General features: G+C 44.8%; 1 protein-coding gene across 1 annotated transcript in view; it reads right to left on the bottom strand.

Moving 5' to 3' along the window:
* Positions 1-26,346, bottom strand: part of ZNF462 (zinc finger protein 462) — a 141,805-nt gene that overhangs the window by 73,452 nt on the left and 42,007 nt on the right. Inside the window, exons 2-6 of the mRNA XM_003785204.2 lie at positions 15,432-15,681; positions 8,915-14,523; positions 7,978-8,142; positions 6,129-6,232; positions 2,490-2,608 (exon numbers count right to left, since the gene is read on the bottom strand). Of these exons, the coding sequence (XP_003785252.1) occupies positions 2,490-2,608; positions 6,129-6,232; positions 7,978-8,142; positions 8,915-14,523; positions 15,432-15,651 (6,217 nt within the window). The 5' untranslated portion in view covers positions 15,652-15,681. The remainder of the gene's footprint in view (positions 1-2,489; positions 2,609-6,128; positions 6,233-7,977; positions 8,143-8,914; positions 14,524-15,431; positions 15,682-26,346) is intronic.

Genomic DNA, 26,346 nt, shown 5'->3' with positions numbered 1-26,346 from the left:
TCAACTGTTAACCACAGCGGTCTTTAGACTGTAAGATTATGGATGGTCGACTACATTTCTTCTTTCGTTTCCAAATTTTCTGTAATGAACATGCATTTTTAAAAAATTTATTTTTAAAGGAGAAATTTAAAAAGCAGAGAAGCAAAAGAAGGAAGAAGAAAAGGAAGCATTCCCAGGATCTTGAGGAATAAAAGTTGTGGGGCACCGAAAATGGACAGAACTGGTGGTCTACAGATTAATATTAAGAGAAACAGGAATCGGGAGGGAAACCTCTGCCCCTTGATTTTAACCAGCTGAGATTGTTACTTTCCTGCCACCACGAAAATCACTAAATGGTTTCACATGTGAAGTGAGAGCAGTGTCCAAGTTCTGCAGTTAAGCCTCCTTCTCCCCATTGCTGACCCAGGAGCCTGCATTTCCAAGGAAGTCTTCACGAGAACTGTAGAAAACCTTGAACTAGGCAGAACCCAAGTTCAAAGAAGTCAGAGGACTCAAACAAGACCACAAGTTGATCCCTCTTTAGGAACTAGATAATAATGCTGGTCAGCGAACAAGGGCATTTACTAACACACATAACATCACATGTAACACTACTGCTCTCCTTACTCTATTTTTCAATTTTGTAATGACAGCTCAGTTGCATGAATCTTGCTGAGTAGCTGTGAGTTGCACAGCCTGAAAGAATTCAATCCAGATCATTTGGTTAGTCCATACTATGTTTAACCCTTTAACATAAAATAAAAGAATCCACTTAGATGAGTCAAGATATTTTTAGAAAATGTATTGCTTTCTCCAAGCCAAGCCCCTCTCAATGGCTAGTAGCCATGTCACCGAGACGGAGGTTCCAAAGTGTGTCAGAAACTGGATTGCATTGCACTCAATCTCTCTTACTGGGTGCGCTCTCTCCTCCAGCCAGCGTGCACAGCGAGGCCAATCTCCTCGGTGGTCTCCAAGAACAGACACTTTAGCTTAGTGCCCTGGAGTCAGTGTGCAGGCTCTGACGCTCTTTCAAAGTCCTTCCCACGGGCCGAATCATCTACCCAGCTCTCACTGGTAAAAGTGCTTTTGACAAGGCTGAGGCCTGTGGGAGAAACTCACACAACCAGGATGCCATCCTGGCTGAATAATTTACAACGTACACAAGTTAGGAATGAGTGGTTTGAACTCTGAAGCCATCTACTCCACAGACTTTAGTATAAGTTTCTTGGACACAGAAAAATACTAAAAGAAAAAGGCCTCTATGGCTACTTGCCCGGTCCCAACCCTGACCCCTACAGAGCCTGGGGCAGCTGGGAGGTTGGGGGAATTTTACTGAATTAATTAAGTTCAAGGGGACCTGACACTCGGGGGATAGTAAAGAGACAGGGTCCTGTTTGCACAGGGCGTGGGGAGATGGCAAAAGTGAAGGACTCAGGGTCTAGACAGTTTTTAAGTCGCTGTTCAGAATGCTGCCAGGTGTTACACAATGTACAAGGGACATTACACAATGCCCCCCCTTTAGGACTGTCACAAGGACTGAGTAAGATAAGAATATAACATGCTGAGTGCAGAGCCTGGTAGTTAAGAGAAGTTCATGATATACCAAATGTTAACCACAGCAGTCTTTAGATAGTAAGATTATGGATGACCTACTCTATTTCTTGCCTTATTTCCAAATTTTCTCTAATGAACAATGAAATGGGATGCCTAAGCGATAGAGACCAGCGCGGCTCCTGTACCTTCATGACCCAACATCATTTTCTTTCTGGTCTACAGAACTGGAACTAAGGGCATCCCTTGAGGAATCTCAGCCATCTTGAGTTCTCTCTGTCCCTTCAAACTTCCTTAAAATGATAACTTTAGTAGATATAATTGTTTTCCCCAATGCCACATGACAGGGTCAGAAATTCAGAAATTTCTTTTAAGAAACAAAACAGTCTAATTCTAACCTGTTAGGAGCATGAATCAACCATCTTATGGGTGACATAAGCTTTGGAATATTTTGTCTTTAAGTGATTTTCTTTAATATATTTTTTTAAATTTTCTTTCATAGATAAAAACAAAGGGAACATGCAACCTGCTTAAGAATAACTTATTAATGAATCCTATGTATTCAATTTTGATAGGAGGACAATTAATGATCTAGTACATGGTGAGAGGCTGGGGGAAGGGGTGAGCAGAGAGAGGGAAGGAGGGAGGGGATGGGGGAAAGGAAGAGCAGAGAGAGGGGAGGAGGGAGGGGAGTGGGATCTCAGTGTGTGACGCACCTTTTGAGGGCAAGACACAATTGTAAGAGGGACTTTACCTAACAAATGCCATCAGTGTAACCTGGTCTCTTATACCCTCAATGAATCCCCCCAAATAAATAAATAAGTAAATAAAAATAAAATCAGATATTGAGTCTGCAAAAAAAGAAATAAAAAGAATAACTTATTAAGTGTGGGGCAAGAGACTTAAAATTCCACTCAGTAAAGACCATCAGAATTCAAACTCAGAGAGTGCCAACTCACCAGCGTGAGCTTTGAGTATATGCGTTTTCAGCCGGCTGTTATAGGAGGACTTGAAGGAGCAGAGTTTGCATCGGAATGGTTTATGGTGTCCGTGGTGGGTTTGCATGTGGCGATCCAAACTTGATATAGAAGGGGAAAAAAAAGGGAAATGACAGGATTAAACATTTCTACATTTGTCTCATTGCCCTTTTCTGGGAATCCCACTTCTAAAATATGCTAAGTCTTTTTGTTTACTTTCTAGTCATGGTGCTTACCAAATTAATTAATTGATTAATTGGCAAGAGCATTTGGGCTTATTTTAAGAAGAAAGGAAGCTAATGGATGCAATCTTTTTGGACTGAAAGATACGGCAATGTAACAGGTTACAGCAGACCTTTATTTTCCCCTCTCTGACCACTGATAATTGGAAGACTGGATCCAAACAGAGAAGGCACAAGATGGGTGAATTCAAGGTTACTGCCAAGCCAATGAAAGTGCCTATCAGTGTGTCTTCTAATTCACTCAAAAACAAACAAACAGAAACAAAACTGGGGATTAGAGAAATTTAGCATTTGAAAAGGGCTAACTTCTTTTTAAATTTTAACTCTTCTTTCATCATGAGCACTAGAGTCGGGAAGGGAGGTTTCAATGCGCTTGACTTCCCCCTCATGTGCCAGCTTCTATGTTAACAGAGGCACATGCTCCCAAGCGGGCTGATAAACACCATCAGGTTCACTGTACATCCGTCTTCCAGAAGCAACATATAAGAGAAGTTATTTAATTACAATGAACTCCCAGTACTTCATAATAATTACCTACCTAAAAAAAAATAGTAAATCTCCCCAACAAGGTGTGGGAAGAAGTTCTAATTTGTATTTAGTATGCCAGAGAAGTAAATTCCACTCTAAATGACTCACCTGGGAATGGTACTCCTTAGCATTTCAACCTATAGTGCTCTCCTGAGTTCCAAAGCAACATTTTCAATTGCCTTTGGATCTCCCGCTGGATGTCCTTTAAGCCATCTTCCTCCCCACTTGCCCTAAACAAATCCACCAGTTTTTTCTACAAAATTCTCTTCTTCATTTCCTTGTCTCTGTAAATGGCACTACCATTCTCCCAGTCAACCAGACTGAAAATCTAGGTGCTATTTGTACTCTGCTTTGACCCTCGTGTCCTGTATTAAGTCATATCATGCAGATCCATCCCCTCAACCATTCCCTAACTTGATCAGCTACTATCCCTTACTGCTTCTTAATTGATCCTCCCTCCCCAATCTTTTTTTCAACTCAAGAGCATAAACTGTGGAGTTAGGCTGCTTGGGATAAAATCTCAGCTAGTACAGTAGAGCCTCTGTAAGTTGACCACCCCAGGGACTGTAACAAACTGGTTAACATACAGAGCTGGTCAACGAAAGGAACGAGGCCTTCTGTTCTGATACGTGCCCATGGTACATGTCTGGTACATGAAGATTAGGTCAACTTAAGTAGGTGGTCAGTGTAGGGAGGTGGTCAACAATGGAGATGACATTGTTTGTATAAACTCTGTGACTTTGGGCAAGTTACTTCACCTCGGTAGGCCTCAGTTTTCTTACTCATAAAATGGAAACAATAATGCAACTATCCCTTATATGGCTCTTCTGAGAAGGACATGATACTTGATGGCACTTAGTATAGTACCTAATACAGGCGTCCTTAAACTACGGCCTGCAGGCCACATGCGGCCCGCTGAGGACATTTATACGGCCCTCCAGGTATATCTGCCACCGCTGCCTGTCCTGTTTAGTAGCCGACTCATCCCAGGGCCCACAGTCCAGCCCTCCAACAGTCTGAGGGACAGTGAATTGGCCCCCTGTTTAAAAAGTTTGAGGACCCCTGGCCTAATACGTAGTAAAACACAATGAATGTTAGCAATTATTATTACTGAACTAATTTGAGACTCTTACAAGCAATTTAAATCACAAAATACAACTTTTTGGCATTTAAAAACTACAAATTCGGCCTCCACTAAAGTAGTTAGACTTCATCTTCCACTTTCCTTTACTTGTAACTTAAGGATTAGTCAGTGTGAAACACCAGCGAGGCCCCCAACAAGGCTCCTTTTTTCCCTCAGCTTTTCCTCCACATCATACAACCTGTCCCAACTCAACTCTTATTTTCTTCCTTAAGACTTAACTTAAATGCCCTTTACTGCCTACAACAGTCCTGACTCTTCCAAAGCAGATGCAACATTTCCCTTTGTTTGAAACTTCACAGTGTTTTATTGTATGTGTGTGTGTTTTTTTAAAGATGTGCCTTATTTTGCAGAGTCCTTTGTATGGCTGCTTTATAAACCCACCCTAGACCCTTAGATTACAGACCATGTCCTATGCATCTTTGCTTTCCCCCGCAGCACCGTGCCTAGCACTGGGTATATTCATTTATTCACAATTATTTACTGAGGTGCTGCTGTGTGCCAGACCATGTGATAGATGCTGTTCAATAAATAATGAACTGAAGAGAACTCCACAAGTTTCAGGCCAACATATGGATCTGATGACAGAGATTAGACATCAGGCTCTGTGTAAGAAAGAGTTTACAACCCACCCTAATCTCTGTAGAAACACTGCGCCTCCTGCTTTTCACCAACCACTAGCTAGTGCTTTACCTTTGTAAAGAAGCAAACAGACCATCCTTTCTTTTCAACCATCATAAAAATAAACAACACGTCAGTCTTCCCGTCTGTCTCTCTCATCCAAGACTGTCAGAATGCATTATTCAATGTTCACCTCTCTTTTATATTGTTGAAAGAGAAAGGCAACTAAAAGTTGTTCTCAGAACCACTCCTCTTCCCATTATGCCCAAAAGCTTTACACGCCTACCCCAAACTTATAAAGTTGTGCTGATTTCAACCTCCCTGTATTTCAAGCAACTCTTTGGCATCGAGAAACTTCTTTATGTTTCAAGGTCTTTTTAAAAAATCCAAGCAGGCTCAGTGCCTGTAGCTCAGTGGGGTGCCAGTCACATACACAGGAGCTGGTAGATTCAAACCCAGGCGGGCCTGCCAAACAATAATGGCAACTATAACCAGAAAATAGCCATTGTGGTGGGCGCTTATAGTCCCAGCTACTTGGGAGGCTGAGGCAAGGGAACCGCTGAAGCCCGAGACTTTGAGGTTGCTGTGAGTTGTGATACCACAGCACTCTACTGAGGGTGAGATAGTGAGACTCTGTCTCAAATAATAATAATAATAATAATACTAAAATAAAAAAAACCAAGCAACCATTCTTAGGTCACATGGGTTAACAGCACTAATTTTACCTGATAGCAACTCAGTTTTCCAAGGGGAACTTTACTATTTCCTCAGAGGATGATCAGCTTTTAACTGGTGCTCAACAGATGCGTCAATAAACCCGTCTACTCCCTGTAGCTGCATCTTCTCTGGGATTGCTGTAAGCTATTCCTCAAATTTTCACTTTGAGATGCCTGCATTTGCCTAATCTAATGCTGGCCAATTCATCCCCATTCTTAGCTCCATTTTACAGATCAGGTACCCAAGGCTTAAGGCAACAGAGCAGCAGGTTGAACCACGAGTGGAGCCTTTTCACTAGTCCCACTTTCTCCTGCTCTAGCTTAGTTTTTGCCTTCTCCCATGACGTCATCTTGGCCACCCAATAGCACTTACTTGTGCCTGAAAGCAGAGACAAAGGAGCAATACTGGCAGCTGTACTTGTCCTCTCGGGTGAACATGGCCAGGGCCAGGTGGCTCCTCTCATGAGAACGCAGCCCCTGCATGGACATCAGGACTCTGTCACATTGACTGCAATGGTATCCCCCCGGCCGGGTTTCATCCTCCAACATTCCATCAAGCAAGCAGTGTTCACCATCCACCCGGCCAACCAGGGCGCCACTGGCATCTTTGGCTGCTTCCAATCCATCCAGGAACAAGTGGGCAGAGTCTTCAGCCTCCTGCTAAGAGAACCACACACACACACATGCCCCACCAACAAAATAAATATCTATCCTTATTGTCCCAACTTTCTTCTTCTCCCTTCATTCTCCCAAACTCATCAGCATCTCCTGTCAAAGCTTCCTCCCCTGACTCTCTGGCTCCCCCTAGAGGGAGGGTGAGCCAGCCTGCCATTCTTCATGCAGAGGTGGTGATTTGAGGGCAACATGTCTGGATACAGGTTGCTACTGCCTGGGAAAAGTGAAAGAGGGGCTCTCCCACTCTGAAGACAGTTCAGTCCCTTCTCCCCCCATCTTGAAAAGAAAATTCAAATTGCAATCCCATCGAAGTTGGGTCAGGGTTATAGCACAAAGAAAAGAGAGGAAGGAAGGAAAGAAGGAAGAGGAAAAAAGCAGAGTAGTGTGACCATGTGGGAGCCATGGGCCTTTCTTAGGAAAGGATGCCCCTGCTCTCTGTACCCACCCAATAAATGGTGACTTCACCCCTGACTGGAGGTTGTTATACAATCGAGTCAAAAAATTAAGGAGCAGCCTGGTTTTAAGTCACCTGCTATTTTGAAGGAGATCGTTGGGCTACTCATTACACAGGATGAGCCACTCTGTCTCACACATGGGGCCCCAGGAGACACCGCAGGGGTGTGTGGATTAAGTGAACGGCTGCTGTCCCTGGGTTGCTACCGTTCTTCTGCCAAAAGACAGAAGGCTTCAGTCTTCAATGAAGGAAAGTAGAGGCTTTACCTTCATGCTAAATTAGCAAAACAGGATGCAAGACTGAGAAGGGCAGATGACAAAAATATATTGAGTATCCATGGGAGAAAAGCCAAAACCATGAAATGTGTTTATAATGATAAGTGCTTAGCAATCTCGTGGAAGGCTGGAATGGTGGCTGGGTTACTGAAACAGTGGCTGCTATTAGCATTAGGATGTTCAAAACAGGTGGCCTAATAAAGGTTGAGGGGAGAGGGAAGGCACTTGTTAGCATCCTATGGGGAGAGAGGATGAAGGGGACAAACCAGGTCAAAGGCTTGGGGTCGACTGTGATGCAATGGTTTTGGTTTCAGATCTAATGTCTCTTGTACTCCCCAGAGGACCCAGGATAAGAAGTCAAAGACAGATTCTCCTGGGCGCTCTGCATCCTCAACCAGATGAGAACAGTAAGAAGTCAGACCACTAGTGGGAGGAGCAGAAGATGATGGGAACAGAACCCACTTGATTCCTCTCAAGAGCTCGGGCAACTTGGAAGAGCGAAGACCTAATGGCAACTAAACGCAGAATAGAAGGACGACCTGAAGCCTCCTACACCGAGAATCCTGGACCTTCTGTTGCCACCAAACTATCCGCGTGGAAGGAAACCAGATCGAAACTCGACCTTTCCCTGAACAGAAAGATGAGGAAGGTCCAACCTGCAAAGAAATCAAAACAAGCCAAACCAATCCAAGCATAACTCAGGAATGCCCGCATTCTGAGACGCTCTATACTGAGCCACTTCAGGCAATGGGGTTAATAAGCAATTTGAATCGCTCACACACAGGAATATGCGCTCATCCAGACCTTCCCGTTCTCACCTTCACAGCGGCTGACACAGCTGGGACACTGCCATATTGGACGTGCTTTCGGAGGTGATTGCAGATGGCTCGGAGCGTTGGGTGCACTTCCACACAGAATTTACATTTGTAGCCCACCACTTTCCTCTCCTTGGTCTTTGGCACCTCTTCTAAGTGACCAAAAGGCTGGTAAAATACAGTGGTAGCCATCAGTACTCCGAGCCCTCCCTCAATTGCTGGAATTTATTCTTGCATTTTACTAGCATATTTTATTTTAAAGCAGATTAGCCGGTTAAAAACCAAGGGAGATAAATAGGCGAGTTATTTTCATAGAACGAATTCACCAGCGTCGTGGCACGCTGCCTACTATGCAAAGTCTCCGGAACCCCAAAATGTGATGGCTTGTGAGTAGAGAAGATTTCTGTGGAGAAGCTCATCGTCACTGTCACTAAGTTACCTGGTTTTCAGGCCAGTTTCAACTATGCAGGTGAAACGGTGCATAGCTGTGCCTTAATGAACTTCTTGATTAAAAAATAAAAATCTAGTCCTGGAGATGTTAGGTTCACGTAGCAAACACCGAAGACCAAGACATGGCTGAGAAGCGCTACTGATACCAAGAGACAGCCCACACTGCCTTAGGAAAGAGCAAGCATCGTCGTAAAACTAGGCTTCAGAGAAGCCTTCTTGGCAGAAGGACATACATAGACACCACCCCAAACCTCCCCTGGGGAGCCATGGGAGGAGTCAAAGGGAGGGAGGGAGGGGACCGTGACTGCGGAGAGGGATGAGCACAGAATGGGGGAGAGTCAAGCTCGAAACGTTTAATTGACTTATTGAGCTCTCTGGCAAGCTAAGTCACTAGGGAGCCTGCAGCAGTTTGGCTGGCAACGAAGAAGTGCATGTGGGCACCAGTGATGAGAGGCCTCCTGGGGGAAGGGAAATCAAAACATATCCTTACCCTCTCTTGTTTGAAATCTGCAAAAGCACCATCTGCATATTTCTGCTTGCTCAAAAGCTGTTTCCTCCTCTCCTGACGTTTGGCACGCTTCTGGAATTCCTCATTGTGAATGCTCAAGTGTGAGGTCAGCTCGGCTGTGCTTTGCAGTTTGCTATCACAGTGCTTACACTGGTAGGCTGAGTTCTGCAAGCGGGGGCCGTTGCCCAGAATGACGAAGTCCCTCTTGAGGTCCCGACTGTGGTGGTCAGTGTAATGCATGCACAGCAGCTCCGCCGTGCTGAAGGACAGCTTGAAGCATTTGATGCAGCGGAACGGGAGCCACTCGATTTCCTGCCCTTCGCCTTCCACCTCGGCTTTCTCAAAGCTGCCTCTCTCCTCCTCTTCCATGAGTGGGGGCTTCTCGTGCTCGTCTGCATACACGGCCGTGAAGTAGCCCCCCAACTTGCTGGCGTGCTGCTTCTTGGGGAACACCCCAGGGTGGCGCTTCATGTAATGGGACACGATGCCCTTCTTGCTGAACGACTGGAAGGCACACAGGGAACACTTCTTCTTCTCCACTGCCCTCCGGAGTTCCTCGCTCAGTTGAGGGGAGTCGTCCTTGGGCGGGGACGGGATGATCACCTTGTTGGGTTTGTCACTGATGGTCCTGGAGGCCGCCAGGCAGTGAGTGTAATAGGCATCGATGTCATGGCGCTTCTGGTAGTGGGCGGCCAGCCCTTTTCGGATGGGGTTGGTGTAGGCACACAGGGCACACTTGAAGAGGTTGTTCTTGCCCTCGGGTTGGGCTCGGACGTTGTTGTGCTTGATGCGATAGTGCCTGGCGATCCCCTTCCTCGTCGAGCAGAAGTACTTACAGAGCTGACACCGGAATACCGTGTGGGAGACCAGGTGCGAGGTAGAGAAGTGAGACGTGGACACAGGCTCCTCTCCCACCTCCTCCTCGGTGATGGAGACCTGGGAGGGGCTCACTTCAGTGGTCATCTCGGGCTCAAGGGGGACCGGCAGCTTCGGGGGCGACTGGGAAAAGACATCAAATTCAGGCTGATTGTGATACTTCTCGTAGTGGATCCTGAGCTTCTCCAAAGTGCCGTGCGTGTACGGACACAGCTTGCACCGGTAGGCGCCGTAGCCTTGCTTGAAGATCCTGCTGGTCTCCTCCACGTCATTCTGGGATATGTCAGCTGACTGCTCCACGTCGTGCACAAAGTCCTCAGCGGTCACCTTGATGGATGGGTGTCGCTTCTGGTAGTGGGTCAGGACGCCGTGGATGCGGGTGTTGATGTACGGGCAATGCCTACATTTATAGACGGCACCCGGGTTGATGTCGATGTCCTGGGCAAAGTCAGCAGCCTTCACCTTCATGCCGGGGTGCTTCTTCCCATAATGGGTGAGAAGCCCATGCAAGTTGTTGTACTCAGACTGGCACACCGTACACTGGTACGGGGTAGAGGAAATGGCAGGGTTGGCTGAAGCCAGATGCATGCTTTTCTCGGGGGAAAGTCTCACGTCCTCGGGGCATTCGGCTTCCTGCTCTGGGAGAGGGGTGGGCATACTATTTTCACAATTCACGGGGCCTGTCAACTCTTCAGAGGGAAGAATGGGCTTCTCGATGGCGTCCTTTTCTTTGATGATATCCAGCAGCACTGACTCATCACCGTTCATGGCCCAGGGGTGGAATGCTTGGTAGTGATTGGTGATGTCCCAGATGGAAACAGCTTCAAACACACAGTCCCTGCATCTGTAGGTTTTGGCTTCGGCTGGCATCGTGAGAGAGGGAGAGGACGGGTCTGGCCCAGCCCAGAGTTTGGTAGCCATGTAAGTGTAATCAACGTAATGCTCTGGGTGCCTCCTTTGGTAATGCAGGAGCAAACCACTGGGCTCCGTGTGGGAATAGATGCACCACTCGCAATGGTAGCCAGCTTCTATCAAGCCGTCTAGAAATGCCCATCGCATGATGGACGTGACTGTGGCCTTTAGGGCGGGGTGGTCTTTCTTGATGTGTTTCCTCAGTGCATAGAAGTAGGGGGAGGTATACGAACACTGCCTACACTTGAGTGCTCGCAACTTAGTTTTGTCCCGCTCCATGTTTGAGGGGGACATGAGCACACAGCTGGCAGGCTTCTTCTGGTTGCGGTCACAGAGGCTCCGGATGGTGGCTGTGTGCTGCCGGATCACATCTGCGTTGGCCTTGAAGTCTCGGTGCTTCTTCTGGTAATGAATGAGGACACCTTTGACCGTCCGGTTCCCGTAATCACAGTGCTGGCAAAAGAACATCTCATTCTCCACAGGAGGGCCATCTCTCTCAGAGCTGCTTCGGTTCAGCTGCGGCAGGGGGGCAGGTGGCCGGGGGGAGCCTTGGGGCCCTTCGGCCCCTCTCATCATTGCAGATGTGGGAGGAGCCTGTCTGATATATTTGGCAGTAACCTTTATTTCTGGGTGTCTTTTCTGGTAGTGGACAAGCACTCCCACAACTGACCGATTGCTGTAGGAGCAGTGTTTGCAGTAGTAAAGCTCAGTACTGAGGTCTGGTGGCGGGGGTTGTGGGGGGGGTGGGGAACCCATGTTGGACATTTTGGGAGACATTGGAGCACCCACCTCAAATGATAATTGAGAAAGGGCAGAGCCCCTGTCCACAGACACCATTCGCATGGTTTTCTGGATCCTAAAGTAGGAAGCCTTTTCTTCAGGGTGTTTCTTCTGGTAATGAACCAAGACAGAATGCATGTTGGGGCTTGCAAATGAGCAAACGTCACAATCGTAAACGACAACAGTGTTGACCGAAGGGTCCTTCTGGTTTTCACATTCAGGAGTAAAGGACTTTGAAGGAGTGTTTTTATTAAACGCAGAGGACATACTACCACCACGAGCCACGGGTGTGGAGGTCGCCATGTTCTTGGGAGCCGAATTCAGAATCTCCCTCAGGGTCTGGGATTCAGTACTCAGCCCTTCTTGCTGCTCCACGACGTAGCTTGAAAATATCATCGCATTGTTAATCTTAACTGTGGGATGCATTCTTTGGTAATGTGGCATCAGGCTTCTGACATTTGGGCTTGTGTATGAACAGAACCGACACCGGTAGATCAGGTCGGAATGGTCAAAGTTCAGTACATTCATGGCTTCTGGGTGGTGCTCGCCGTAATGCTGCTGGAGATCTTCAAAGTTGGTGTAATCGATGTAGCATTCCAGGCACCTGTACACCGCACTGTGATCATTGGGGTCCAAGATGTACCTGAAGCTGAATTTAATGTACGGGTGCATTCGTTGGTAGTGGGTGCTAACACTCCGGGCGGATTTGTTGTTAAAGTCACAGTGTTTGCAATAGTAAAGCCTTCCAGAGTCACCAAAGTCCGTATTTTCATTAGTATGCTCAGTTCCATAGATAGGTGTTTGGGTATTCAGCAGAGCAGTGTTGGAAACTTGGTGATCTTTCATGTTTGCTGAAGAGCCATAATAATCCTCCTCATCTTCAGAAAGGGTGAGCTCAATCTCAGCCCCATTGGTCGCATTGTAATCGTGGGTGACGTTTCTGAAGTTGGATTCTTTCTGGGGCTCACTGGTATCTCTCACCCAAATCTGCTGGGCTGAAAAGGGAGTGGGCACCTCCATGATGGGCTCTGCCGACTCTTCTTCCCTGTCCAGCTCAACCTCTATCTCCACCTCATTGTCTTCTTCTTCCTCTTCATCGTCCTCCACATTGATCACCGCATCTTCCTGCTGTTTTGTCTGGTTGATTTTGCTCTGCAGGTTGCTTGCTATCTCATCAATCCTGGTTCTCTTCTTCACAGGTGATAAATCGAGGGGAAAGTCGTTAGCAAGCTTTCTAGAGGCCTTAGCTACAAAATTGTTCTTGGAGGACAACCCAAGAATTGAGGTCTGACTTTTCTTCACAGTGTTGCTGGAAGAGGGGTGGCTGTCTGTCTCATTTTCCAATGGTAGGCTTGAGGGCTGCCCCTCGAATTTTGGCAAGTTGTCACAGAACGAATGTTTATGCTGCTGATGGACCCGTAGCCCTTTCAGGGTCATGGTGGAGTAATTGCACATGGTGCATTTGTAAGGGTGGAGGGGTGGGCCCTGTGTGGGAGGGGGCGGCGGCTGCGTTGGTGGTGGCTGTGGCTGAGGTGGCACCTGATGAGGTGGCTGTAGCTGGGGTGGTGGCTGCTGCAGTGTCTGTGGCTGTGATGGTGGCGGTGGGGGCGGTGGCGGTGGTGGTGGTGGTTGCTGCAAAGGATCCAACATGACCCCTACCTTTCTGCCATTGATGCTGGGACTTTCATAGGATACCACACCTTCATTCAGAGAGGAAGAAATGCTTTCACTCTGGGAATTCACAGCATCCCAATCTGATGTTGTACCCGTGTGACACTGTTTGTGAGCCCCAAGTTTCAAGGAGCTCTTGCAAGTAAACGGACATTCGTCACATTTGTAGACAGCTGTCTTTCCAGATAAGTGGATGTTTTCTATGTGACGGGAGATGCTACGTCGATGCATGGTGAGGAAAGGACAAAAGGGGCACTGGAACCTGTTCATGAATCTCCTAAACGGAATGCCCTTGGTCTCCAATAGTTTGTTGCCATCGGAGCCCATCAGCTGCTCTGCAGACATGACTGATGCCTGGTGATCCATGGCATTTAAACCATTCTCACTGTCTATTTCATTTAACTCATCATCAGAACTAGAGTCATTGAGCATGCTGTTAGTTTCCAGGTCAGCTGAAGAATTGGCCATGTCAGTCATTCCATACCGGGATCTCTCTGCCAAGTTAACAAGGCCAGAATTGTGAGGTGACTTCGGCTTCATCTGAGGGTAAGACATGGATGAAAACTTGGAAGCTGAAGAATTGGGTCTCATGATGGAGTTGCTGATGGAGCCTCTATAGCTAGAGACGGTAGTGTTGGGTATCTCCCGGCTTGCAGCATTCATGGACAGATAGGTGGAGTTGGAAGTGGGGCTGGGGTCATTCGTCTGCACCTCTGGCATATTTGTCCCTTCTTGTTGCTGTCTGAGGCTGGAGAGGATCTTGACCATGCTGCGGTGTTTCTTCATCATGTGGTCACACCAACGTTCTCGGCGGGGCGTCTGGTAGCTGCACCACTCACAGCAAAAGTTGCCTCGAGACTTGGTCAAGGGTTTGACCATGGATTCTAAGATGCTGCGCTCCACAACCTCTGCCGGCAGTTCCTTGCAGGGGTCCTGCAGGGACACGGGTGGAACCATGGGGTCTGGCATTGGAGCAGGAGCAGGAGGTTGAGCACTGGACTCCTTCAAATTGTTTTTGTGATACATCTTCTGATGTTTCATTATCCTTGCTCTCCTTGGTGACTTGTATGTGCAAAACTGGCAAGAGAAGACCTTTCCGAATCCCTCATGCATCATGATATTATAATTTAAGGATCCTGGGACAGGAGGTCCTACTGAGCTCCCTTCAGCTTGAGCTCCATGGACCTTCCTAGTGTGTTCTATAAGGAGGTTTTTTGACCTGAAATAGCGTACACAGAACTTGCATTGAAAAAACTTGTTCGTTGGTTTGGGATTAGCGGCAATATGCTGACTGTAATATCCTGTACTGTGGCCATAGTAACTTCCCGTCCCCAGTGCAGCTGCATTTTGACCTACAGAAAAGCATAAGGAGAGTAAGAAGAGAAAAGCAATGCAGAAGAGAATTAAGCCATCCAATCATGCAAATCAGCATCATTTCAATTATTCTTTATTAATAAACATCACATTCAGAAGGTTTCAACATGGGGCCCTGAAGAGTATCCATGTAGTATGATGAATGTACATACACTGCACCTTCTCACCATGAAGATGGAATGTACAGCTTCAGGTGAGAAGGTGAAAATACTCTCTTCATCTCCATAAATGAGCTGCCTGACTATAAAAATAAAAGTTTCATAAACTACAATATTAATTCTAGAACTTTCCACTCTATTATCTTGTTATCAAAATTAAAAGGAAACCAGGAGACATGAGAACCTACCTCCTGCCCCCCCAAAAAATGACAATCACCATGGCCGAGCATGGTGGCTCACACCTGTAATCCTAGGACTCTGGGAGGCCGAGATGAGTAGAAAGCTTGAGCTCAGCAGTTTGAGACCAGCCTGAGCCGAGAGCAAGACACCTGTCTCTACTAAAAAATAGAAAAACTAGCTAGGTGTAGTGGCACATGCCTATAGTCCCAGCTACTGGGAAGGCTAAGGCACGAGGATAGCTGAAGCCCAAGAGTTTGAGTTTGCTGTGAGCTATGATGCCAGGGCACAGTACCCAGGGCAACAGAGTGAGACTATGTCTCAAAAATAAATAAATAAATAAAAATTCCCCAAACCAAAACAAACATACAAACAAAAAAGACAATAACCTAGGAAGCTCAAAAGAAACTTGATCCCTAAATCACAAAAATAGTTTGCAACAGGCAAGAAACTCTGCAAAAGCCACACATTTTAAGGACCATGGCTATAAGCTGCAAAGAAACCAGAGCAATGCAAATATATCAGACATGCTGAGCTTAATATAGATTTACCTGATAAATCCTCTGCAATTGCAAATTCATCCTTTATAGAAGAAAACTCCACCTCTGTCTGATTGCTGGCATTTATGGACCCGGATCGCGGCTCATCAGCACTGTCCTCAGCAACATCAGTTGGCTGCAGAAATGCCGTGTGGACATCCTGGATGTGTGCTTTGAGGTCTTCATAAGATGGGGCTCTGAAATCACAGCCATCACACTGAAGCACCTCCATGATCCGGGTCTACTCTCTCACATTAGGGACCTGTGAGGGCCGAAGTTAGAACACAACACCTTAAGGAACGCCCTGATCACATATCTGGAGCCCATGGGATGTATGTCCAGGAATGGGAAAAGGATTCCAGCATTGGTAGATTTCTCTTACTTAGACTGAGCCAATCGGAATGCTGGACAAGGAAAGGCAATTGTATATAATAGAAACCGTGTCCTTGACTTCCAAACTTCAAAGAAGACAAAGCCAGATAAATTTTCTTCAAATGCTTTTTGTCAAGGAAACCCTTAAGGACTTCAAAACTTAAGTTTTCTGAGTTTCTCCACTGAATCCAAATTCCTTGGTAATTTAATATTGGCTTTGGCTCTGCCTTGGACTCATATTTTTTTCCCCAACTGGAACCTTCTCAGAAGTGAAGAGGATATACATACAGAAGAAAGGAAAAATTTCAATCTTCAGTAACTATTTTGATCTTATTACAGTAGTGTTTTATCACTAAGTGATAAAATAGTATTATTGAATCTTGGAGTGGCAATGGAGAGGTTTTTTGTTGTTGTTGTTGTTTGTTTGTTTGTTTGCAGCTTTAACTCTTTTAATATCTTTCCCGATATTGGGGTGTATTTCTTTCCTCCCTTCCCCAAATAATTTGGTTGGGTTTATTTCATGAGCTAAATGGTTATTTGCTCTTTTACTACCTACCGATTATAACCTAATAGCTTCTTCAATCTAATTAGGTCATAAAACATTTCTCATGAGGTTTTCAAACAACCAAGTTTGGATGAGAGTCCAGTTGCGAGTTTAAAGTTGCACCTTGGTGTCTCAATTTACATGAAGACAGCTAAAACTCGCAGTTTTGAAGAGGGGCTTCTAAGTCGTGACTTTATCGTTTTCTCCACTTCTCTCCTTGACAAACATGGAACATATACTTGGATGCAAAAGCTGTGAACCTGGTGTGGAATAAAGCAAAAATATGCCCAGCTACCATCATGCTGCTATTTACTGTGAGACTGAAATATATAGAAAGCTTCACACTAATTCGGTGGAGAGTCCCACTGTTAAGAAGCCACAAATGCATTAGGAAGGTGTAGTTCTCCCTATCTTTATACGTATCCTAAGTTGAGATACCTGGTTATTATCTTAATGTGCGAGTTATTTCGTTAAGCTCACCATAAACTCTACTGAGTCACTGTAATCTAGAACCAGATGTCTAAGAATGAAAGCTGTAGCCAAATCTATTTTATGATGTAATGCCCTATACTTTTATTGTAAAAGATAAATTATTCCTGCAGGAGGCACAAAGTCTAGTAATAACATGTCAATCTAGTGAAAGGAGCCATTGCATGAGGGTTTTCTATGAAAGCACGAGCCTCCTGATCTCCTGCTAAAATAACTTCTGGCAAGTCCAGCTCTGGACAAACTGAGCTTGCAGAATGAGACACAGATATTTACCTCCTCTCCTTTCACCCAGTAATTTATCCTTTTTCAATAAACATTGAACTGTGCACCAGAGCCTTTTCAGCTAAGTCTCAATATTCCAGATACACAAGCTTTTATGTCTAAGCACCAACCCAAATTGTGTGGAAGAGGTTGCTATCAGCTCTGGATCAAATTACAGCAGTCACTGAGGCCCCACCCCACGTCTCCTTTCGCACAGTCCATTAGACCTGAAAACAAATTTTTCCATGGTGCAGACGACTCCTGCATTTAGAACACTTCACAGAAAAAAGCAGATCATCCAGTGTGCACTCCCCATCCCCCAAGCTTAGTCCTTTCATCTCAGCCAAACAAGCCACAGCTCTGCTGAATGTGTTTATCACACTTTCAAGAGATATGAGCTCCTGCGTCACTGAAGCTCTAAGACTCACTAAGCTGCCCTAGTCCTCTGAGCTTTAGGAGCAGCCATTTTAGCTCAGAGCTTCTCCTCCGAGCACAACATGGCTTCTCCTGGCTTCTGCTCCTCTAACAGTCAGAAATGAACGCTGGAAGAGCAGGCTGGGCTCCTCCTCTGCTCTTCTCTTCCCAACACAGAATTAACTGTTTTCATTTCTCTCCGAAAAGCAGCACCTTTCTCCTCCTCAACTGTCATTCACCAAGATCTATCTCCCAAGGTTCTTTTATGCCATGATTGATATGCTGGTTCGTTAGTCCCAGCAGAGCCCTGGTTAGAGCAGGATGACCCTGGACCAGACCTTGTTCTACAGCAGGATTTGGGGGTGCGGTGGGAGGGGGAAACATCCCAAATGCCTTGGCTTCTTGGGAGTCGTCCTTCCACACACAGAAGACATACCATCCGACTCTGCTTGCCAGATTCCAAAGTCTAATGACCTTTGTTAATCACCAGCCCGTCTGTCTGCATCAGCAGACCCAGCCAACAGACACACCCTTCAACACAAAGGCTGTAGCTATTCCTTTTAAAAGAGGTTCTCTGAAAGCTCCATTGTGTAGCCTAGAGGAAAACAAAATCTCTTCCCTTCAAAACTTCAAGCCTTTAGAAATAATGCAACAAAAGCCTTTCTGCTGTGTGTGTCTTTTGGAAAGTTTGAGCCCGGTTTGCACAACACATCAACAAAAATTACGGTTCTGTACAATGAAAGCAGGCCACCTCGGCATTAAGTCATCCACCTAGAGGTGAAATTCATCTCTCTTTGCAGTTCTCTAATACCTTGGTGTCTTCTGAAGCTGTTATCAAGGATGCTAACTTCACCGGCTGCAAACACAAACTAACAGTCTCCTTGTTCTGCTACAAAGGAGATTAAAGGGTTATGAGATCAGAAAAAAAAGAGCCACTGATTTGGAAAAAGAAGAGATGATGAAAGTGATTTCCTAATGGGTTCTAGCTTTAATGTTGTTGCTGTCCCTGCCTCAAAAATAGCTCGGAGCCTTATAAGAGGTTAATCTCCAGGTCGCTGAGAGAACCAGCGTCAGGTGGAGCTGAGCTGCCTTCAATCTGATGTCTGCACCAAGTACTGAAATGAGGATGCAGCCTACTTTGAAAGCCATCTTGCCTTTGTGTACACATTTCTCCTGAAGACACCGCCAGAAGAAAATAGAATTGCTAGCATGGCCCAGGCAATCAAAGAAACAGAAACTTCATGTGTTTATGAGACTGTGGGTGTGCACATGTGCAAAAAGTGGCAGCGGGAGGAGAAGGAGTAGGGAAGGATGGAGACAAAGGAAACCAGACGAGAGGATGGCCAGAAGATGGTAATCCTCCGAGAAACCAACAAAGAGAAACAAAAGATGAGAAAGAAGCTCTATTGACTGCTTTAGTACCAACCCAGAAGAGCAATAGCCTTAAGAGGCTAAAGTAGACAGATCTGCTATAAAATTAAGATTTAAAGTTAAAAGTCTTGATCTCCTATCTACTTAGTTCATTTAATAAAACTGCGATTATGAGAGGAGCAATCTTTTTCTCACTTACCGAATCAGCAAAATCAAAAGCAGAAGAGGAAGGGTGTGAACTAAGAAGAGATGCTATTTCAAAAGGTCATGAGATAAACCTACAAATCAAACGAGTGCCCCTGTCTCCTACCCCCAATGTCGCCAGGCCCCTCAAGGTCAAACAGGCTTCAGGTAACTCTGAACATCACCCATGATGACACCTGAGAGGTGAATATAGATTCGTTCTGAAATAACTTATAGCACCTAATGTGATTGCTTCTCCTTACATGAAACCCCTACACCACCCTAATTATTTACTCCTCTTTAGTGCTACTTCTTACCGGCTATTGGTTGGTTCAGTTTGCAATTATAGTTTAGGGATTTCAAAATGTGGGGTTTTAAGGGGAAACCCAAATCTAATTGTCCACATTTGACAAACTCTTGAAGATAAGAGTTAAAGAATATCTAGAGATCATGTTAAAGATGTGGAATATATACAAGGGAATGGGGGAAAAGAAATTATGGACACAGACTGCTCTTTCTTAATCTTAAGAACACCACTTTTAATTACCAGTGGCCCACCCACTTTCTGCACTCAGAATTCCAAGGGTCCACTGTGCCTCAGTTTTTCTTCCTGTGAAGAAGAAAGGAGACAAACCCCAGTTTCACTGTGTGACCTTCCAACTCACTGCTCAGATGGAACCGGAGCGGGGAGGTGTCCTTGACGCTTCACAGCATTCCTACAAGCCTGCCGCCATCAAGCCTGGTCCACGTCAGCCTGGCAAACACTGCTCTTTAAGCTTGATGGCCCAGGAGCATGTGAATGTGATACTCAAGTCCAAATCCCAACCGTCTCCATGAAGTGACCAAATTAAAATGCACAGGCCTTGCCTGGGTCTAACCTGTTCTCTGACTGAAGGACTGCAGACCAGAAATAAAGCCGTGAAGCACCACAGCCATGTGATTCAGGAGCAACTAATTATAACCTTCAAAGCCTCTGAGAAATAGAACCAGAAACACCATAAGGTGCTTTTTTCCTCTGTCCACTCCAGAAACCTAGTTTCATTTATAAGACACTGAACTCCCCAGGTCTCCTCATAATTCTAATAAAAAACTTTTGATAGCACCTGTTGTGTGTGCTTTTCTTACTTTCTTATGAATGCAAAAACCAGTTATCCAGGGACAGGTGATAGGATGCATAAACTCTGCAACAGCTCAACGCGAGAAGCAGAAAAATCAGGAACCTAAAGGTCATTCTGAAAAATTGTATTTACAGATCAGAAGCTCTCACTGTCATGAGGTCAAAGAGTTGTGGCCTGGATTGGGAGGTTCACATTTCTAATTGCAACCCCAGGACCTTAGGATGAAAAATGGGATGAAAATAATTAAGGGATTCAGAAGGGAGACACACTAATTAATAAACTTGTGAATGGATTACTATTCTTAGCAATAAGGGATGCTCCTATCACTTACTCATCAATTAGTCTTCTCAGGGCTGAAGCTGAAGTTCCGATAATTTAATAATCATTTAAAGCATCCTTCCAAACAGTAACGAACTGAGAAATTGAGGTGAAATCACTTTCAGGAATAACAGCTATGGAATCAAAACTACAAATGCAAATACAGAATGTCCAAATCTTATACATACTAATTTAATTTTCTTGATTGGATTTTAGCTCAGATATGGGCACATATACTCCAAATTTCTAAGAGCAAGGACAGAGTCCTTGCTCCTGAAATGACACATGTCCTATTCTCATGCTACAGTCTTAAAAAACAAACCAGCAGAATAAATCAACAAGGAACTTCCAACAACAAGCTACCTTCAACGATCCCACAGGTTTTGGAACTACTATAGATCCTGGCTCACTATGTGGTCTTCAAATGTCCTATCAAATGTTTATACTGTTTGCTACATGATCTAAGCTGTTCTGGGTACTCTTGGCAATTCACCACACTAATGAAAGGTTTAACATATCAGGGAGGATAAATAATTAAGGAATTCAGAAGGGAGACACAGCTGTTCTTCAAAACCAAATTTTCAGAAGAGAAAGGATTAATTTGCAATCACATATGTAACCCCCAATATGAGACCGAATTTAAACAGTAGCAAGGAAATACCCTGAGACTTAATCCTGCCAATGCGTGTGGCCTCTTTTGTATATCGTTAGCCCCGGTCTACCTGTGGGACCTTGTACACAAGCACAAAGTCTGAAGCAGGCAATGTGCAGATTAATAACCTGGTCACCCTGTGGCCAACAATGATAGCCTGTAGGTTTTATTTTAAGTTTGTTCTTCTTCATAAAGTTTTCAAGTGTTACAGTGCAGACTGGGGTAGTATTTCATAACTGATACCTTGGGGATCATCATTAAGATGAGATGAGCACCTAGGGATATAACCCAAGTGGCTAAAAAGACATTGGCTATGTAAATAAGTGATTCTGGCTGAGTGACCTGTTATGCAAGCAGGTAGTGAGTGTCTAATACAGAAAGAGATACTACATACCTTCTGGAGAATTCCTGCATTCCTTTGCAATGATATAAGGCTAATTGAGGCCAACAGGCCAATAGGCAGTCTGCCAGCTCTCCTGTCCTTAGAAAAGGAAGCGTGTGTGTTTTCGAACAAAGAGATAAAAGGAGAGAAGGGACAAGAGAAGAAAGGGAGGAAGCAGGGTGGTGTCTCGGGAGCTTTAGACTTCATTGTCTGCGAAGGGGAACCCGCCATCCTCTAGATAACTCTAATTCTGAGAAGTGTCCTGACAATATTCTTGAGATGTGGCTGAGAAAGAAAACAAAACCCCAAAAGAAGATGCCTCCCCCTCACCGAAATCTCAAAACGCAACCATGACCAACGAGATTCCGGCTCATCACGGCCTTGCAAATGATGGGAAACCAGGCTTGGTGACAAATGAATAAATGAGAAGTGATAAGTACAGATGACTGAAATGTCATGGGTTCATCCGGAAGTTCCTTGGACACTTTGAAGCCATTCTTACCCTCGCATTCAGAACAAGAGAGAACTGATTTCTTCTTTCCAGAGCCAAACCTCGCCTAACCAGCAGAGATGGAAAATCACGGTGTTCCCTCGCAGACGCTTCAGAATGCTGGCTGGGTTTCTCCACACACTTTTCACACCATGAGAGCTCTCATTACAAAAATTGTAAAATTAAAGGGAAGTTGCAGATATGCTGCTGGGTCTTCATTACAGAACTGATTAAGACGCAGAGTAAGCAGAAGCTGCAGTAAAAGTCATCTTGCACATCAGGAGGGACCCAAACGTGCACTGAGGACTCTCCCTGCGTGTCTGCCAGCCTGACTGACCTCAGGCCTTGGACATGTCCCCGCAGCCAAAAGCACTTTTGGTTCCTAAGACCCAGCCAAGTCTCAATTCCATGGCTTCAGTGAATGAATACAGAAACCACTTTAACAATTTACCTCATTCTCCATTATTATTATTCAAAGAAAAAAAAAGATGTCTGGTTATGGACTTACAGAGGGTACAAGAAAGTTTGCTGGAAGTTCTATTATTTGAGGAAAAGTCCATAGAAATCCCAGTCTAATCTCTCTGAGACTTGTGGTGTGGTCTAACTGTGGTGTGTGCACAGTTGGCTCTAAAAATCCAGAGAAGTCACTTCCTTTAGATAAGAATTGTCGGGAGCCTGCCTATGTCAAGTGGCAGGGCCTGATACAATAACCCTTCCATCCAGCCTGATGTCTTATATCAGAAAGAACTGATTACTTATACCTGTGTCTGTCTGTCTTTCTCTGTCCAAACCAAGGTTCCTGGTCTAAGGACTCTTGTCAGGATCAAAGTCCTGCTTTCAGAAAATACAAACAGTGGCTGGGCCTGTGTGGACCAAGAACACTTTTAAGTCCTTCTACCCAAGAAGACTGTAATATTGTCCCCCCTTCTATTTGGCCTTAACCTATAGCAGAAGCTATTAGATGGCTGTTCTTCCTTCCTCCTTATCAAACTGACCAACTGGCCCATTTCAAACCCATTGGGTTTCCTACCCTTGCTTCAACAAGTAACAGAACTTTCATAGTAGGAAAAACACAGTGTATGTTCACAGATGGGACTGGCAGATGCCCAAGAATTAGAATTTTAAAAAATGATAGCTAAGAAATTTCTTTTCTCTTATAATCCCTAATCTAGGTTCAGCAAGTAAGTTTATTCAGAAAGATTACTGGACCCCAAGACCTGAGCAGAAAGCTTAGACGTTTGTCTGCCAACCCAACAGTAGAATTTATCACAGTACAGTGCTCAGGTACTCTGTCAAGCCTTGGATTCCACACATCCTTAATGATAAATCCCACTTTCACTCAACAAAGTTAAGTATCTTTAACTTTTTTCACTATCAGGATATTCCTAGGGAATAAAAGGGGGGGGGAGGAGACATACAGAAATGCCTATTCAGACAATTAAGGAATTTGTTCTCAGGTCACTGAAACCAAAAAGAGATGATAGGTGTGGTGATGTCTCTGCCTGCCATCGTCACCTTGAGCAAGTCTTTTGTGGCCCTCACTTTGATCATTTGGCTAAATGACGAGATTAGATGGTAATGTTCAACCTTTTTATACAAAGGACCTGTTTTTACAAGATTTCCTTCTCATATTTTGAAGGATTCTTTTCCTGATTAAATTCATTCCCTCACTTTATTATTCAGAGACATATAAATGCCAATCTTCATGTGACTGCCTTCTTATCATTCAAGTCTGGGCTCAAAGATTCTATTCTCCATAGAGCTTTCCCTGACAACTCGATATAATGTTAGCCACCATCCAACCCCCAAGAAATCGAAGCCCCTACTCACAACACCAGCCCACACTCAGCTTCTCTCTAACACAGCATGCCACTTGGTTTCCTTCACTGTCAGCATGATTCTTGTTTGCCTGTGGTCTGAGTCCCCCATCAGACATAGGCACCCTGAGAGTGGGTCTGTGTCTGTCTTGCTCACACTGCTATCTTCAGCTTTGGGCAGGCTGTGCTCAGTAGCTCAGTATACTAAACAGGTTCGCAGTAAATGTGTTGAATGAAGGAACGAATCAGAACTTCTAAAGGACAGGACTCCAACCAGACATAGAAATGACTGGTCATGAGCATAAGATTCTTCTACTAACTCTGCTATCATAGAACAGTGGTCCCAATCACAGGCAATTCTGTTTCCTAATGCCCTCGACCTGGGGATATTTGATAATTATATTCAGACATTTTTAGTTATCACAACCAGAGGATGCTGCTCAATAGTCCACAATGCACGGAACAGCCCTCACAAGGAAGAATTGCTGTCCCAAATGTCAGTAATGCTGAGCCTGGAAACCATGACAGGTGATCTCTTGTATTTTCAGAGTTTGCACATGAGCCACCTGCCTTTCCAAGCCCCCCGTGGGGTCCTGACTGGGAAAATCACTGGGCCAGACATCAACAGTTTCTCTCCCCACTCTAAGACCTTATGATTCTATGGTGCCAAATGATCTTAGCAGCCTCGTGTCATATACTACCGTAAGTTTTCAGTATATTTTTTCTGATTTGAGTATTTTACCAACATTCTTTCAAGAAAAATCCAAGATTAAGGCACTGATTGGCCCATCTTTCTTAGTGACAAGGTCCCTGCACTCATCTCTGTGCTGCTGCTGACCCTGTTGGTTTTGTGAGGAAGGGGCCAATGTCATTAAAAATAGCCAAGTTCTACCCTTAAGCACCACTAAAATTTCTGCAAAAAACACAACGCATATTTTCTCTCCTCCAATGTGAAAACTTATCTTCTTTCAAAGTGATGGGGCCCCAGGTAACTCAAAATCACTCTTCAGAGGACAAGTAATGTGCTCTTTTTTTGTTCTTTTATCCCCAGGGCTCAGCACAGGTCTGGCTTTGATGAGATTTGGGAGCATGCCTGCTTTCCAGGAGAAAGTCAACCGGTGGTACCAAATCAAACTAAATCTTCAGGAACCTAAGCAATTCCAGACAGTGTCTATGACAACAAAAACAGCACAAAACAAAATTTAGGGCTGTATGACTCCCCCCACCGCAGCCAACAAAGCTAAGGAAGCCACATGCAGTGATTAGTCCTCACTTGGCCTTGAGATTTAAGTAAGTGACCATTTCCTCTTCCTTGTCATCCGTGGGAAGGTACCTCTGGCTGCACTGTTTCACCCATCTATTTGTGACGCTGCAAAAGTTTCCTGAATTGACGGGACACCCAAAGTCAGGACCTGTGGCTACATGCTGGAGGTGATGTGGTTGCCTTCCCTTCATAAAATCTTTTTATTCTTATTTGGGAAGCCTGAAGAACAATTCTGTCCTATAGCTTAAAACTGTACAAACATTTTCAGTGGAGGAAAGTATCACGAAATTAGGTAGAAGCAGAATTTTCTCTCCTTAGCTTCCCTGAAATACTCAAACAGTGTATTATTTGTGCCTTTCTTAAACCAAAAAGAATCTCCTCCAATAATTCACCACCAAGAAGCTCATAATGTCCACCAGAAAGACCCTACAGTTCAAGTTCGTCTAACAGCTTTATTTTTCAGATAGTGAAACTGAGGTCTTAAGAAAAATAACCTACCCACCTACCCAAGCAAGCCAGAAAAAAAAAAATCTTTTGAATTCCACAATTTGAGAAAGGAACTCGGCAATAAATACACTCCGTGAGTGTTACTCAGTTCATCAAAGCTATTAATACTTAAAGTCCATGCCCCATATATTCTCAGTAATATGAGTCTTTCTTCACTAGAACGGCAGATTCCAGAATAACCATCAATGTCTCCCCTGCCCTGAATTCACACTTGGGAGAGTTACTGAAAAGGTGCAAAACCCTTTGTCTGCAGTTTGACGGTGCAAAGAACTTCTTAGGCATGCCAGCAGTGTGTTCGTACTTTGGAAACACATTTGGAAGACTGAAAGTTGCTGACAAAGGGAAAACACAGAAGAACAAGAGCTATAACACTGAATTATCTTCCTTTAGAATCCAACCTCAAAGAATCAGAACAAGGTTATGTAGTAGCTTTGTGCCTGTCAAACTTAGCCCATGAGAAATGTTACCTTGTATCTTGTGGAAAATGTGCACTGCCAACAAAGTCACTGAAGGGTCTGGCTGAGTGAGCCTTGGAGCATGTGGATATCAGGGTCAGTGTGTGTAAAATGGGAAGGGGAGAGCAGTCAGTCCTGCAAACACCTGGCAAGGGAGCTGGCCTCTTCGTGGCACATCTAGGGAGTGGCTCAGATGGACAACATCAGAATATTGTTGATACCAGATTTCATTCAAACTATGTATTGCATTCTAAAATCAACTGCAACTTGGAATATTTTTCCCCATTTAC

This window comes from Otolemur garnettii, unplaced genomic scaffold (genome assembly GCF_000181295.1).
Source record: "Otolemur garnettii isolate 467f Iridium unplaced genomic scaffold, OtoGar3 scaffold00014, whole genome shotgun sequence".
Lineage (NCBI taxonomy): Eukaryota > Metazoa > Chordata > Mammalia > Primates > Galagidae > Otolemur > Otolemur garnettii.
Note: the sequence above shows the minus strand (reverse complement) of the source record. Positions and strands in the feature narration are given on the sequence as shown.